General features: G+C 42.4%; 1 protein-coding gene across 1 annotated transcript in view; it reads right to left on the bottom strand.

The window, feature by feature from the left end:
• The window catches only part of KCNK2 (potassium two pore domain channel subfamily K member 2), a 78,917-nt gene extending 62,493 nt beyond the window's left edge, over positions 1 to 16,424 (bottom strand). Inside the window, exons 1-3 of the mRNA XM_074864854.1 lie at positions 16,125 to 16,424; positions 14,053 to 14,363; positions 687 to 804 (exon numbers count right to left, since the gene is read on the bottom strand). Of these exons, the coding sequence (XP_074720955.1) occupies positions 687 to 804; positions 14,053 to 14,363; position 16,125 (430 nt within the window). The 5' untranslated portion in view covers positions 16,126 to 16,424. The remainder of the gene's footprint in view (positions 1 to 686; positions 805 to 14,052; positions 14,364 to 16,124) is intronic.
• Positions 16,425 to 17,658: the final 1,234 nt, after the last annotated feature.

Raw genomic sequence — 17,658 nt, 5'->3', positions numbered from 1 at the left:
TGAACTGTATACCATGTGCACTACATTGTAATCAACGGGAAGAAAATGAAAGATCCAATGCTGCTCCTACTCACACCTGCTCAGAGAGGCAGTGGCTCTTAACTGCAGAAAGGATCCAGAAAACTCCCCAGGCTTGTGAGCACAGATAACTCACCCTACAGCTTTGGACTTCTCTGAATGCAGCAGAAGCCTCCAAGGAATCCTTGAACGTAAATCTGCCTATAAATCCAATGCTCATAACTGATTAAATTAAGCTGAACTTAAATCCTTATCATTTTCTCATCTCTTTCAGAATTTAGGAGAAAACAACAATATAGAATGTGATTATACAGACTTGAAATTCCATACATCTCACTCAAGACTTAATGCATATGTGCTTTAAATCATGCCCTATTTAACACTTGTGATTACACAGTTGACCAAATTCCCCCCAGAAAATGTTTCCACAACGTCTTCTAGTCATCTCTTTGACATATACTGCAACATTTTTGTTCTACAGAAGAATCATTTACTTAGCTAGGGCTCCTTACAGACAGCTATTATTTCTGTCCCTGCAGCTAAAAAGTAACTCCCTACTTTTAAACCAGAAGATTTGGAAGATTTACCATTAACAAATATATGCACACACTGGAAATCAAAATAGTTTCAGCTCATTTACTATAAAAAGATAATAAGCTGTGTCCTACCTATGGTGGTAATAACAGTGCCAGCAAAGAAGAAGGAACTTCCCAAGTCCCAGTGACTGTTCTGAGTAGATGTGTTTCCTAAAGGTATGATTCCTGCATTTATTGCTGCCACTACTTGCTGCAAGTTTAAAAAGATTTTTGTCAATATTCATGAAAAAATTATATTAATATACATTACACAGTAAATTGATTAAATCACTTATTTAATCCAAGCAATAAACCAGAAAAGGATCAGTGTTGCTCTGCTCAATTTTTATCATTCAGTCAGGCTACAATTTAATATTCAGCAGACACCCTAAGCACTTCAGCACACAGCAGAGCAGTAAACTCCAGACCATTAAGGAGAAGGCAAAAGCCGCAATATCAGCAACAGCATCACCTTAGCTAGATGGCAAACACAATTATTTTTACTGTTGCAACTATTTGGTGAAGAAAAATATGCATTAGACAAAGATCCACAATGAAAGTTTCCCACAATATTCCTCTATTGAGTTAGGCAAGCAAATGTACTTCTTAAAACACAGCCATTTTAAAACTCAAGGAAAAAATGCCCATGTATTGTTTTGGATCAAATAAACTCCAATTAATTAAAACACTTTTGTAGAATGAATAATTCAATAATTAAAGATTAACAGTTACAGTTATAAAACTTCCACTGTATTAATAAAAAATGCAGAGTCAAATATCAAATGTGTGTAAGTTTATACAACTATATACCTTCATAAATGTCATTCTTGAAAAATTCCATTCTAGCAGTTAAAATGAACAAGCTTGGCACTAGTGACATTTTCATACGACTTGAGAAATATGAAACATTTCCTACTTCAGCAGTGTCACCTACTGTAAATTTTTATCACAAAAAGTATTCCTGTTTAGTCACATCTCTATTGCAGATATATACCAGTATTTCAGTTAAACAGTACACATCAAGAAAAAGTATTAAAGTATTTTTAAACTTGCAATAAGTATTTTCAGGAACGTAAGTTATCATTTCATTTGGAAACTTTAAAACAGAACTTATTTCATAACCATGATCCTTATAATAATAATTGGTGGTTAACAAAAGAACAACAGAGGAAGCAATACTGCAAAGCTAAAATGAACATTTGAACTAACCAATAGTTTCTGCTTGGCAAGTTGTCCAACAATAATTATGCACATAAAGATATTCAGCAATAGGGCAGACCAGAATGATTTTCCGTGTGGGCAGTCTATTGCAGAGGAACAGTGTTATGCAGTAGCAATAATTTTTTCAATCCCAAAATACATCAATAATTTGCAAATGAAAACATTTTTGTTTTTAAACGGTGCCCAGGGAAGATCTGGACAGAAATTACAAAATACCAATGCTGGATTAACCAGGCCATCGATTTTCCATGACGAGATCTCAACTTAAATCCACCATTTCCAGTTTGCCATTTTCAAAGCTCAGATGCACAAAGTAGCCGTTTTAAAGTCCACAGCTGCATCTCCACAGCCACAGGGATCTTGCTGCCACACCAAAGCCATTTGCAACATCCAGGATGGTCAACAGAAAGCCAGCTGGGGCATCTCTACATAGACTTTACACTGTTTTATCTTCTATACCTTCAACTGTTTCCATTTCAACTTTTTTTTAGAAACCAGAAAGGCAGACATCAAAGGTGTGGAACTACTGAGGGAGGAGAAAGGATGGGGTAAGGGAAGAGGAAGAGTGTTTAATTTTCCTGTGGGTTGGAAGAATAAAGCTTCTTCTACATTTGTACAACTTGACAACAGTAAATACAGCAGCACTGATACTGACAGGCGTTTACATTACTGTAGGAAGGGACACATCAGACTAAGCAGCATGTGAAAACCATCCCTTGTACTGATTTTATAATTTATACAATACAGATATTCCTTTGATTTATAAACCCCAGTGTGCTGCATTATAAAGCCTACCAAATACATTTTGAGTACTGTTTCATTTCAGTGGACTAGGAACTTTCATCACAAGCCCATGTACCTGCAAATGGGAACATGCTCTCCGGTGAGGACATCATATGGTAAAGCACTGGATCAATATAATTTTATGGGACCGTTCATGTTTTATTACAGTTTATTGTACTGGATGAATGCACTACCCAGAGCAAGGCACCTGTTTAGGCAGTCTAGCAAGACCAAGTTTTATACAGATCCAGATGTAAAATGTTTTCAGAGCTTTACATCATCCCTGCACATTTCTGAAGCCATACTACTTCAACGTCTTTTATATGAAAGATGTCCCAATCTAAACTGCTCTAAGATCCATTACAGCCATGCATTTCCCAACTGCACTATACTGTACCTACAGACTTCCAGGAAAAAAGATACAACTTAATCCAAAACGACTCTGTTGGGTCAGACTTAACAAAACACAACAGATGGCTACAAAAGACAATTAGCCACTATTATTATGGCTCTGATTTTAGCCAACTACTAATTAGGAAAAGACTCAGGGCAAGTAGGCAAGTGATGCTTTCTCTTCATACACCCTCCTAGCTACTGACGAAGCACAGTTTTAGGGACTTTCTGAGTGGGAGGCTGAATCTGCCTCATGGTGTTCAGATTGGTTTGGGTGGATCATTTCACCATGAATTTATCTAACTACTTTTGGAGCTCACTTGTATTTTGGGAGCCAAGTCATTCTGTGGCAGTAAGTTCTGCAATTTACTTGTGGATCATTTAAAAAACATTTCCCTTTTGAGATTTTTTTGTGCTTCAAAGTAATTTTATAAGTTCTTCTATTGTGAGAATAGCAATTTATTTGTCTCCAAGAAATTAAATGATCTTATGACCTATCAGCTGCCTTTTTTCCAAATTAAAGATTTTTTTCTTATTAAATATTTGCCAATCTAAATAAATCTGTTGAATATTGTATATATAAGTAATTTTTTATTGTCAGTATTTCTCATTGACTTTCTTTGTACCTTTACTGATTTACCTTGTCGATTGTTTTACACAAAGTTTTAGTCATAAAGGGCCAGATTATGCCTTCGTCATCATCATTACTATTATTATTAATAATATTTTATTTTATTTTATTTCAATTTTCAAACTGTTCTTATCTCAACCCACGAGTTTTACTTTTTCTCCCTTTCCAATTCCTCTGCCCATCCCACTGGAGGGGCAGGGAGGAGGGAGCAAGTGGCTGCCTGGTGCTTAGTTGCCAGTTGGGGTTAAACCACGACAGTTACTAAGTTTCCAAACACATACCATTATGCTTTCTTCTGCACTGTTCCCATGTTTGGGAGTGTCCTGGCTTTGGCTTTTTTTTTTTAAGGAGCCAGCCTTAAATACCAACAAAGCCAGAGTCTTCAGTAAGAGTCTTCTTTACTAAGAAGGATGAGAGTTAGGTAAGGTTGCTGGTTTACTGAGTTCAATAGTACTATCTCATAAGGTCTCTGAATGTTGCCTGCAGATTTTTTGGGAGGGGTAACTGCATTTTCAGTTCTTTGGATTAGAGGACATCTTTTCTTAATTTGGTCAGTGCCTATGGGTAGATCTTCATTTAAGAGTATTCCCAAGCATAATTTTAAAAGAAAATAATATATAACATAACTTCTACCATATGTACATTTCAGGGCACTAATTTCAGGGTAGCATCTTCCTTCTGACTACATCCACTGCACAAACTTACCTGAAATATTAGAAATTAACATTTCCTTAGTCCAGAATAAAAACCCAGGCTCATGCAGCTGGTTTCCACTAACTTCACTAAGGGCCAGGAGCTCACCCTCAGTGTTCAAATAGCATGCTACTCATTGTCAGTGCTGTTAGATTGAACTTTTTCTGCCACTTTATTCTTGGTCTTCAGCCTTTTTTCTTGACCAATGCCTTACTTCTAGAGCAAAAACAACCACTTAATTTGTCACAAGTTTGGCATGTCATTCTTTTCTTCCTTAATAATTTCTGTCACTTGAGCCCTTCAGTTTATCCTAACTTATACAGTAGCGATAGTAACTGTGCATTTTGAATCTCAAAACAGTTAGAATCATGAAAACTCTATATAACCTGTGTATTTATCATATGTTGCAGCCTGTAAACACTTTGTGTAACTCTAACATGGGAATTTCTTGACTTTTAAAAAATTACTTTAGAGTATTAAAGTTAACTTACAACCTCAGTGGCAAGTCTTCTAGTTTTTCATATTTTTATTCCATATACAAACTAAATTCTGACTTAAAAATCAGTTTCATTTCAGCACTACAGAACCAGTCAGCATTAGAATAGGGATGTGGACAGTTTCAGTTCTTGAAATATGTAGATTATTTCACTTGCCTTACCTTCTTCCAGAGTCTTTGTCTGCTAGTTGTTACATATGAGATGACTGAGGACTGAGCAGAGGAAGGGTCACCCAGCACATGGCACCCAATCAAGGCCTCTATGTGCAATGATTTTAAGAATAATATTACATGGTTACAGTAAAAGTAATAGGTTTTTCTTCTTTAATTGTCTTTATAATGGTGAAAATTTGGGCTTTTTTGATAGTAAAGAGAACTGAGATAAAATTTTCAAATATTTAAAAACTTTAAGAACTTAATTCCCATTTTTTAAGTTATGTGGATTCTTAGGCTAGCTCTGTACTGTATCTTAGGATAGGCATGAGTTGTGTCTGAGTGTAAGTCCTAACTTGTACTACACCAAAACTATCTGGCTTTACACCCATATTTGGGAGTAATCTTTAGTAGAGCATCAGAGAAAAAAGGCAGAGATGCTTGAGCCCAGAGTGGATAGGCCAGGCATGACCTGCCTTACTTTCAAAAACAGGACCTGAGCTCCAAAAACACATAAGCATTGCATTCACACTGTACTTTTTTGCTTGAAATCAGAACACTGGGAAAAGGATAGTGACAATATAAAATATTATTTTAATTGAATGTCAGCTTTTCATTTCCTATATAATTTAGAAACACTTTCTGGTAACTACATTGCATGGTTTTGTATTATCACATCCCTGCATTCACACAGATATCTGTCCGTAGAGGCCACACTGAGCTACCCTTCCAGATTAAGACACAGAATTTTGTGACTTTTTTCTGTCAAAATGAGAGATAAAACAGCCTTTCAAACAGCACAGTCATTTTGTCAAAACAGAAGACAATTCTCCCAGAGGACCTCTGGTCCTCTGATCCTGCAGGAAGTCAATGGAGATGACTGACAAAAGCCAGCCTGTTGGCCATAGAGCTACATCCACTAAGCAGGGGCCCACAGGGCCACAGGAGAAATATAGAGAGGTTATAAACTGAGAAGGTTAGCCTCTGGTAGTCAGCCGCTGTCTCACACAGAGATCAGGCAGAACTATGTACGTGTCAAACCAGTCACCATAATGCTCATCTCCTTGTTCCACACCAGGCTCTGAATACATGCTTTTGTACCACCTTCCAGTCACTCCACTTTTATGAAATGATGTAACACAATTCTTCATTACGTAGCAAACAACTCTCCAGCCTCCAAAAGCACATGCTTTTGAGCCTTGCTGTTGAAAGAAATTGCAATGATGTTTGTATTCTAATTCTGCGACTCCATGTTTTTCTTTTTAGTTTGTATAACATATGACTGTAATCTGCACTGGAGACTCGTACCCAACATGCTGAAGAATTCAAGAACTCTTTTCACCCTATGTTCACAATCTAATTGAACTAAAAACATGTAAAAACATACTGAAATGCATTTCTATTTCTAAATATGCATTACAAACAGACTATGTGTATAAATCACGTGTGTGCATACATATATATATGTATGTATATACATACACATTCAGGGAAGAGGGCTTTTCTTTGCTTCTTAAGATTAAAGACTGGAAGAATTATGCAGACAGCTGCTCAGCAAAACTGACTTACTAATGAGTCATATCTGCCACCCTTTCTAAAACAAAAGCTGTCATTCAGATGCATTCAAGCTAGCTAGGTTCTAGGTCCTGTAAAACTGTTCGTCTGAAGTAAATGTACCCTTTAAAAGCCCCAACATAAGAAGCAGCAAAAAAAGTTAGAAATCAACCTGCTTGAACAAAGAAGTGATAAGGGCAGTTAGAATTTATTTATTATTCTCAAAAAAAATCGGTATTGCTCTTATGCTCATGAAGGATAAAGACTGTGCTTAAAAAAATTCCTTTTGGTTTAACCACCATGTAGAAAACAGCTACAGAAAAGGGAGCTGTCCTGTCACTGGAGGGAATGCTCCCAGGGAACAGAAAGTTTGGCAAAAAATTATTTTCTACCAGGAGCTAAGTGCAGAGTCAGAAGAGGGGATCTGGCTGTAAGAGGACAGCAGGAACCGGAGCAACCCTAAGCGACGACTGAATACAACTCAGGGGCTTCTGCAGCCCATCCGGACTTGACCACAGCAGGTGGGTATCTGTGTGGAGGACAGGGCTGGATAAGGCTATGACTGAAGGTCTTTCACAGAGATCTTTTATTTAATAAATATTCCTCTGATCTGGAGGAACAGATAGAATTTGGGAGGCTTTACTGTGGAAGGAGACTATAGCATCTGAACATTTATTTCTGACAAGAGTGAAGCAGAAATGAAATACCGGGGTGAACACTACACTTACAGACTCAGCGAGAGGAGAAGAGAAACAGGATCTTACTGTACCAGTTAGGAGTACCTGTATACTTAAAGTTAAGAATACATAAGCTCGAGCGCTTTGATAGACTTTACTAAGGACAGACATGTGCATAGGGTAACAACACAAACTACAGTTCCTGCGCTTCACGTTTAAACTACTTTCAAAGTCATTCATCTCACGTTGCTTTGAAAACACCATCAACGGGCAGCTCTGCTACTGGTATTTGCAATTTGTCATGAGCTTCATGTCTGAAATGCAGACAGTACATTAAAAACTGATGTAATGGTATTCTGGATCCCCAGATAAATAAATAAAATGTGCTGCAGCATCAATTTCTTTTATGTTGGTCTATCAAACTTTTCAAGGCTTTCAGGTTAAGCATAAACACCACTGCTTCCACGTTAGGATCCAGACACGGGATGGTTCCTGCTTCTTTTTGGAAAGGCTGGAAGGAATTGCAAAAGGGAGAGACTAAGAATGTTTAGAGTTTAAACTGGTACATTCAAACTCCCTCAAAAAGTTCCTGCTTAGAGGACCCGTAAGCTACAGCTCACAGGACTGAGAACGTCGATAAATGTTGTTATTCAAAGAATGCACAAAATTTGATTCAAGCTTAATAGGCTTAGCTAATAAATTTTAAATTTGTCTAAATAAATTTCAGATTTGCCTGAAACAAGATATTTGCATGTCTCTTGATTTATTATCTCCAAAAATGATACAGCAAGCTCAAATACCTTCTAATCTCTGGGAGGAAAAGAAGGATTTGCACTTCTTTATTTTAACAGTTTTCTACATTATCAGAGAGGTTGCAGCTTAAGGAGCTTATCTGGCTGAAATAAAACAACATATTTGTGAAGATGCAGCAAAATTAGTTTCTTGGAGCTACAATGAAAGTTGTAAAAAACCCGATGAAAAAGACACAAAATCAGCTACTGGTGGAGGTGCAACTTAACATAGCTAGCTACCTTGAATTTTAAAAATAAAGCCACAGAAAACACATATTTTAAAGAAAAATATTTTTACAAGAAATTAATCACATAAGAAGCCACGATGACATTCTGGTGATGCCAGTTTGATGAAAGAAACACTGCTCCCATGTCATTCATAACTGTGTCAGGCGTCCCTCAAGAGAGATAAAGAAACACATTTTCCCTCAAGGGAGATAAAAAGAAAACACATTTTGGTCTCATTCACAGTCTAAGAGATGAATGGAAAGAAAAGGGAAAATGCAGCTGACACAAATGTAAGATGAAAACAGTCATGGGACAGGACTGTGGAGCCCAGCACAGAGCGCTGTTCTCCTCATTTAACCACAAGCCCACGCAGAACCCAAGGAGATCAACTTGTGGGATCAAGGTCAATTCAGCTAATCCTGCTGGTTCATTAATTCTGTTTTTTTTCTTTTAAATGCAAGCACATTTTTGTGGGCATTCACTTTTCAGAAGAAGCCACATGTCCACATTACAACTCTACAAGAGTCCTTTATTGCTGAGACAGCTTGGTGCAGCACCCTGAAAACTTGTTCGGATTTTGAAATGAAGGCTTTATAAGACAAAAATTACCACAAACAGCACTTGGAACACATTAAAAGATTGTGCTGTTTAGTGCGATATTGTTTTTTCCACTTGTTAGGGTTTTCAGAATAAATATATTTGAAGGAGGTTTCTGCTAAAGGAACCAGAAACGAGGTATGTTCTGTTATTAAGTTTCAGTGTACCTTTACTTGAAAAACTCTTTATTAAGTTTCAGAATTAACTCACTAAGATAACTAAAATAATTCACACCAGCTTGCAGGGACACTCTAGATGTTTAAAATAACTGAAATTTCTCTTATTTCAAATTTTTGTATGCAAAAATTATAAATTTGTCTATGCAAAAATAATACATTAAACAACGATGCTTGGGCATTAAAAGGAAGTTTTTTTTCGTTTTCGTTTATAAAGATCAACCCTAAAACAAGTAACTGCTAGGCAATACATAATTAGGTGTTATCTATATAAAAAGCTCTTATTTTTTTTTTCATCAGCTTTCTCCTCAGCAGGGGGACAAATATTTGTCTCTCATCACCAAGACATCCCACAATGCGCAATACTGGTCACTTCCTTACCTTCCTAGGCACAACATGAGTTCTGGGTGAGGGGGAAAGCAAATTCATTGTTATTTCATACATCTCATTCCCTCTGCAGAGGATCCTATAGAGGGAGTCAGATGTATGAAACACCAGTAATGACAACTTTACACAGTTGTTGGATATCATATTCAGTCAAGCTCACCTGTCCCAAGACAAACGCTTAACCCCGGGAGATGTCATGAAGGTATATGCATGTATTTCATGGCTGCACAGCACTGCAGGAGGACATGTGTGCAACCTGAACATCAGCAACGTAACCGAAGGTCTCTTTACCTTTGCTACTATGCACAGGTGCATAAATACAGCAGGAGATTTTTCTAGGTGCTTGGCAATACACTTTGTGCATCTGAGTTTGGAAACTGTCTCCACCGTTTTCAAATGTTTAGTGGCAAGCTTGCTATAGGGAACAGTCAACACATTAAAAGAGAACTAGAATTAGATTGAAATAATTAGATACAAGTTGTCTAATTAGAGAATTTCTTCATTCTTTAATGCTTATTGTTATTTGCATGTGTATAGCTGGATTACTCCCAGGTTTCTGTCAGCTTCTGCCAACAAAAAGCTCAGTGGTGGGGAAAAACCTGTTACATGTGAGAGGTAAAAATTCCTAGTGTAAGTAAAGATCAGGTTTATATATTTTGTCACACATACATAAAATCCACACAGTCCGAACTACATTTACTCTTTTATTCCGTCATCTGACAGTTACTCTGTATTGCATGGCAGGGCCAAGTTGAGAGCAGGCATGGACAGAGAAATCAAAACACCATCCATGATGAATTGTCAAGAGTTCCTCTTCTTCCAAAAGAAGGAATAGTAGCAAAGTGTCTGGCCACATCCCTTTCTACAGCTTTATAACATATTAGATATTATATATAACCTTCACCAAACCAATGCTTTCTTATCTAGTAACTGAGATCCTTTCAAGACCTTCCAGCTGAGACTTTAAAAAACAAAGTTTAACTTCAGAACATGCATAGCTTGCTGGTCTGTTATATCCTCACTAGACGCACCAAGGTAGTGTTTGTATGTTCACAAGCTTCCCTCCTGGGTTATTTCTCTAGTTGTAGATTTAGATATACCACCACTGATTTCTGTGCACTGCCCACCTCAGCACTGTTGTGTACAGCATGCAGTGATCCACTTAATATTGTTGTTAATACTGACTTCAGGCTACAGCAAAAGGAGTTGAAATTTCCTGGAAAAGTGGCCTCTTGGGTGTACAGATATGCTCTGCGTGACTTTTGCACATTTTAAGTACGGTACTGAATAGAAGTGCTCACGAAACATCAAAAAAATTATGTACCTGAAAGCAGGCCTCAGGGTCATACACTGCTGCTGTTCATCGCAGGTATATTTTATTATAGTGAGGCAACAAGTAACGGAATTTTTTTAGACTGAAAGAGATTTGCAACACTGGACCATGAAAGTCATCGAGACGGAGAAGGTCATGAAGACCACCACCTCTCTGTCAACACACGAACACTGCTGCTGGACTGGGCTGAAAAGTTACGAGGAAAATCCAGGTCATTTTTCTGAGGCAGCTGAGCCTACTAGGCTGTCATCATCAGAGCACTCTATTTCATTAACTTTGCATATTTCTACACTGCACAGCAGCTCTCCATTGCCGCATGTTTCACATGTATATAAAATATATAAAGTCTATAAAAGTGTAATTCTCACTGAGTACGCCTAGAGGAGTCATACTACTAATGTGAAAATACATAGTTTCAGGAATTCAAAACCCAGGGAATAAAGCTATGTGTGCTGAAAAGTTGGCAACAGTACATACTGTCATGCCAGAAAGGTTTTTGGTGACTGGTAAGATAAAATAAGGACGGAGAAGACAGGAAGGGAAAATTCCTTATCCTGTGTGCATTTATAGAAGCACACAACTCTGTGTTGTAATCAGTTCTGTGGCAAAGGAAAGATTTTAGCAAAGGTTATGGAAACTAGATGGCCCTAGGTGCTACCGACCTGGACTTTCATTCCACTTGTACGATTTTTTTTAGCTCTATTTGTGCTCTCAAACTACTCCCCCTAATTTGCTCACCTGACTAAGCTACTGCACACTGTACTGTCAGTTAGTAGTCTTGGGATAGTCAAGCCTGCTTCAGAGTAAGGATTAAATGGCAGATCAGCAGTTGTGAAGACTGAAAAAGCCTGGCATGATAAGCACCTTGAGCAACAACTAGCATGAACCAGAGCCAAACCAGTTGCTGGATTCCCAGAACACTAAGTTCAAAAAGGAAAAGTTTATAACGAATTTCACTATAGTTTGACTCAAGGTAAATACTTGATTAAAGAAGACATTACAGTCTGTAAGCTCTGTAATTTTCTTCACACACACTAATCATTCCAGCTTCCTACTGCACTAGTACATATTAATTTTCAGTTTTATAGCTTTCAGCGAAATCTTAAATATCATTTACTTTTTCCTCACACACACTATTTTTTATTCATATAGACATCCAACAAAAACTGAAGAAACACTGCATTATATTGTAATAGCAGTCAGACATAAACCCAGAGACAAAATGTATTCCAGTAATTTAGCTTCTGTGACAAAGTGGTAAGTAGGGAAGAAATATGACCCCATGGTTAAGACAGCAGCCTAGACTTGGAAAAGTGGATTTGAGACTCTCTTTTACCACTGCTTTCCTAATTTACTTTGGGCAATTCACTAAGTTCCTGACCCTTAAACAATTTGACGTAATTCATTATCACTTATTCCATGTAAAGAAGGGCACTCAGATGTTCTTGTAGGACCAGTCTCCCTATGCCTCAGCTCTCCTATAAAAGGAGCCTAACAGCACATTCCTACTTTGACATTGCAGTGTTCTTCTTCACAGAGAAGCACAAGGGAACAAGGAGAAATTAAGGTCTCCATTCACCCTAACAACAAGCAGAGCAAACTCTTCCCTCAGCTATCTCTCATCCATGCGCTGTGGGAGGCTGTGCCACCCCCTGGTGCTTCACAAGCCTGTGTCTTTCTGGTCATGCCAAGATCACTAGCAAAGATGGGAGCTAATGCTGATACAGGTATCTGGGCTCTGATAACTGTACTGAAACTGTCATTTATTTTATGCAGAACACCAAATGGGCATGAATGAATGCTGATGAAGTGGTTTTTTATTACCAATCTGTGCTCCTGGGTAAGGAATCATAAATGCTAAAATATGTAAGTACTCCAGAGCAAATTTCAACAGTTTTTGCCTCAAGGACCATCTCACAGATGATGTAAGATAATATTGCTTCAAAATTTCTGTTTTTATCTTCACAAGTACAGGATCTGACCTAAAAATTTCATATGGCGATATTTATACTTGATACAAGTGATTGTTTTGATCAGAATGTGCTTGTATAGTTCTCTGAAAGATTATCTCACATTCTGCTGGTAAAACTACTGAAACATAGTTATTACAGAGCATCAAATTTAGTATCAACAGCACCTCCTCAGTCATGCCTAGTCTGGACACATGGAGATAGGAACTGCATGACAGTCTTTTAAAGGGTAGCAGTTTTGGAACACATTTTAGCAACAAGGCAGGGGAGAAATCACAAAATACGAGACATTTCCCCAGTTTGTCTTTAAAATTCAGAAGCAGTGTGCCACAAAAATAACTCAGTACATCAGAGCTCTGCATTTAAAACTGAAAAAAAGAAGGTGCCCATGCTGATGCTCAAGGTAGATTGGTCTAGAGAGGTAAAATCAACTTCTAAACTCCAAGCCATATCTGCTATCAAAAACCACCTCCAGAAAGCTTTGCTGCTCATGCTCCAGGTCTCCAGAGCTCATGCTAGCCAGGGGCTGTCTCCTGCTCTCCCCTGTCCCATTTCGGGCTCTGCAGACCCAGACGGTCCCATGGCTACCGCTGATGAAGGATTCAATCCTTGCCAACTCTTGGCTGTTCACTCCAGCATCCCATCTCATTGTCTTATCCCCAGAACTGACGTTATTTGGCAGCTCCTTGCTGTTCCCCGCAGTGCCACTGGATACTCATAAGAACATGGGATTTAAGTTGGAGGGGGCCTCAAAAGGCTCTGGATCTAGTTCTGTGCTACTGCAAATAAATATTTCCTATGGCGCTGAGGCAGGTGACCTGCAAGGGTAAAATCATGTTAGTAGGAACACACCAATGTACATCAGTTGTGGACGTGCCTTTAAGAAGAGGAGAAAACTGAGATTTAAGACCAAACTAGCGAGATCAATAAAAAGAAACATACAGCTGGAAAGAAAGCTAGCTTGATACCATCACAGTAAATTAGAAGTTCTTTAAGGCAATGGATGTTGTATTTTCTTCCTCAGAATTAGGCATTTCAAATATTGACAGACCTTGTAAGGCACAATCAATATATCAATTCCTTTGTGAACTATTAATTATATATATTGCTGATGAATAATCATTTAATTAGCATAATGGGAAGCTTCAGTGAAAAGGCTGTCTACTAAGCATAGTGGACCTAAAAATAGCAATAGCTTTTCAACCATGAGGCTCTGCATGAAAATGCTGTTGCTCAACTGCTGGTCTTAACACTTGTTACATCGCCCGGCCAATAGAGAGCTTTGCTAATGAAGTATGTTCCCTTTATCGCAGCAGTGCTGCCATATTTTTTTTTGTTCCTCTAAGGCATGGTGACAAGGGTTTGGTGTGGATTACCTGAATCAGTTCATCAAGCTCTGTTGCATTCACACAGGAATGCTGAGATACAAACGTCTGCTTCTGAATCACAATGGTGGTTTTCTGGGAGGTCTCATGAGGCTGCTCCAGGGCTTTAAATACTGTTGCTCCAATTATTAAATACACGACTACCACCAGAAAAATTGTTGAGACTGTCTTCCATTTCATAACATTAATAGTCGAATCACTTTCCTCCCGTGAAGAGAGCACGGTAGGCTTGGTGGAAAATGATAATCTTGGTTTGGAGTTCTGAGTGGCCGATTTGGGATCCAGCAAGTCAGGTGCCGCCACTGGCAAAACAGAAAAAGAAAGTTAATTTTTACCACTCAGATTTTGTTAACTTCTTGCCAAGAGATTACAGAAATTCTGTTGCTTCCAACTGGAATTCTTCAACTGTTGAATCTTTCTCTTAAATCCCATGCCACTTTACAAAATATCTGCTGCACTGAGTAGTATTATCCATTTGACGTGCATACACAGATCTGCAACATTTCCTATATGCATCTGTCCCCTTATGATACTCAATCATTTCCAAAATTCAGACTTCCCCTACACTCTTGCATGTCATTAAATTAGTATAAGGTGGTATTTTGCTGCAGAGATTCTTTACATCCGCTGCTCCCTTAAGCACTGCTAAGCAGCTTTCCAGCTGTGTTTTATCTCAGCATTACAGAAGTCACAGAAAAATACGAATCCTTCTCTCTCTCTCACCTATTTTGTCCTGTGCTCCAACAAATGCTCTCTGAGAACAGTTGCGCGATCACTTCCAAACTCCCAGACACAACCATAAAAACAATACATGGCTCATCATACCGGTCTTAAAGCGTTAATTGCGTATCGATTACACCTTTCAGAAAATACCAGTAAAACATATGTGTACTTACTGGAAAAGTCACCCATTTGTTAGAGCGGGTATTTTTATTTACAGCTACAAAACCCCACCGGGTTAAGAAAAGAGCAGCTGAGCCTGTTACCAAGTATCTCGATAACTCATGTGACTACCAGCAACTACACGGGCGCTAAAAAAAAAAAAAAAAAAAATCCGCCACATCAAGTGCAGGTAAAGGTCTCCTGCGGGAAGATGGCCACAGCAGTTGGCCACACGAGCTATATTTAAATTGTTTGGCATGACAAGTACATTTCGAACGGCCACGACGCCGCTCCCAGCTGCCGGTGGGAAAAGCCCAGATCTAAATCCAGAGGAAAGTCTCCCTCGGGACGGCGGAGGTGGGACGCGTCCCAGCAGGGGTGGCGGTGGCACTCGGCAGGCTCAGGCTCAAGGCTCAGGCTCAGGCTCAGGCGCACCCCGCGAGCCGAGGGGGGGCACCGAGGCAGCCGCCCCCAGCCCGGGCCGAGCGCGGCCCCGGGGCGCCCCGCACACCCCACGCGCAGCGCGCTCACGCCTCCCCCTGCCACGGCCCCCACCCCGCGGGCACCGGGGGGACGGGCACAGCCCCCCCTTCCCCTCCGCGCGCCCCGCGCTTGGCGGGGGGAGCCCCCTCCCCGCCGCCTTCCCCTCTCCCCGCGCGGCCCCCGCGCCCCTCCGAGCCCCCGGGACGATGCCGGGGGCCGCGGCGCCCCCGCTCCCCTCCCGGCCGAGCCCGCCCCGCGCAGCGCCGGCCCGCCGCGGCCGCCGGCGGCGAACAAAGGAGCGGGCACCGGGCACCGCCGCTCCGCCGCCGCCCCCCCCTACCCGCGGCCGGTGCGGCGCGCCGGGGGGTGCCCGCCGCCTCCCGAGGGGCGCAGCCCCGGCGCGGCGGGCAGCGAGGGGGGAGCCCCGAGCCGCCGCCGGCGGGGATGCTCCGCGTCGGGGAGCGGGGCGGGGGGCGAGGCGGCCGGCGGCGGGGCCGGGGCGCGGCGCGGGGCCGGGGAGGGAAGGGAGGGAGGGAGGGCAGGGAAAGGCAGCCAGGAGAGGTACAAAGGGGGCCCGGGCCGCCGCGGGGCGGGGAGCATCCGGCGGGTCCCCCCGCAGCCGGGCGCGGGGGAAGAGGGGCGCATGCAGCATCCGCAGGGCTGGGAGCGGGGAGGCGCGCCATTGTGCTCGTACTCACTTCTTATTTACCGACCCGGTGCCCTCTCCTCGCTCCACGGGCAGGCATTTTTTCAGGGCTTGGGTAGATACAGTCAGAGCAAATTAAAAAATTTTAAAATAAAAATTTTTTAAAAAAATAAGAAAGGAAAGAAAGGAAGGAGCAGACCGAGAGGAGGAGGCTGATGGATGGGTCTGGAGGAGAGGGAGCGGCAGGGGCGGGCGGGCTGGCAGCGCGGATCCCGCCGGCTCCCCCCGGCCCCGGGGCGTGCGAGGTGCCTCACGTCGCGCATCGCGCATCGCACATCGCGGCGCGCGTGTGTGAGCGTGTGTGTGAGCGTGTGTGTGAGTGTGTCCCTGCGCGCCCGTCGGCGTGTACGGTGTGTGCGTGCGTGTGTGTGTGTGTCCGTGCGCGCTCCGGTGCGCGGGGCGTGCGGAGCAGCCCGAGCCCCGTGATGCCTTTTGTGGGGCGGCGGGCGGGCAGCCACGCCGCGGGTTGCACCCCCACCCACCCCCTCCGCCCCTCCGCGCCCCCTTCCGCGCCGCTCCCGGCCCGCCGCGGGGTGCGCGCCCCTCCGCGCAGGCAGCCCCGCAGCCCGGCTGGGCGGCGGACAGATGCTGCAGGGGCAAAAAATGGAGGGGGAAGGCGGGGGGGAGGCAGAGCGGTACCTGCGGAGACCAAGGTCTCGCCTAGAACCGGGCGAGGAGGGAGGCGGGAGGGAGGAGAAGGCACCGGCCCCCCCGGCGGCGAGGCAGGACCTGCCGGCGGTCCCCGCTCCAGCCCCAAGCGCGACCGCCTCGCCAGAGCCTCCCCGTGAACTTCTGAACTAGCCGAAATGTCACCGCAGCAGCAGGAACCGGGGGACAAGCGGGGAGAGCTCGGCCCTGGCCGGGGAGCGGCGGGGGGCTGCGGGGCGAGGCGGCTCCGTCCTCCCGGCTCGGCCTGATGTTAACCCCTGCGCTCTGCAGCCCGGTGCGCTGCTGCTGCTGCAAGGAGTTAACTAGGTGGGATCTGGGAGTCAGGGATGGTAGCTGCTCTCCTATCGCACGCACCGCCGGCGTACTGCCTCCTTCCATTTTAGTCTGACAGATCAGAAATGCTGCTTCAGCTGGGGTTTCTGCCGCTAAAAAGCCTGAGATTATTCTTGCTATCTTGGCCACAGGCTAACTCCCCGATTGTCCGGTCATCTATCGCCTGTGACATTATCCGCGGGTCAGTTGTTCACACTGCGGTGATTGAACATCTACACTCACCTCAAAGACAGAAGAGGATTTACCAAGTGAATCCAAAAACTGCTCCCACAACCACTCTCTAAAAAGTCTCTGCAAACACGTTAAAAAATTACTCACCGTAACAAATGGGTATAGGTCACAAGCATTTAAAGCCAGAGGCTCTATCTGTAAAATGGCCAAAGTCAGTCATACATCGGGTGTTTAATGGGCTATAATCCTGCTCAAATCAGCAGCACCATCAGCAAACACTTTAGAAGTCACTTATTTTAACGCTTCTCCATATCAGTGTGACATAATACAAATGAGTGTAATATTGAGTTCCT

Source organism: Strix uralensis, chromosome 3 (assembly GCF_047716275.1).
Source record: "Strix uralensis isolate ZFMK-TIS-50842 chromosome 3, bStrUra1, whole genome shotgun sequence".
NCBI lineage: Eukaryota > Metazoa > Chordata > Aves > Strigiformes > Strigidae > Strix > Strix uralensis.
This window is presented reverse-complemented; position numbering and strand designations above follow the sequence as displayed.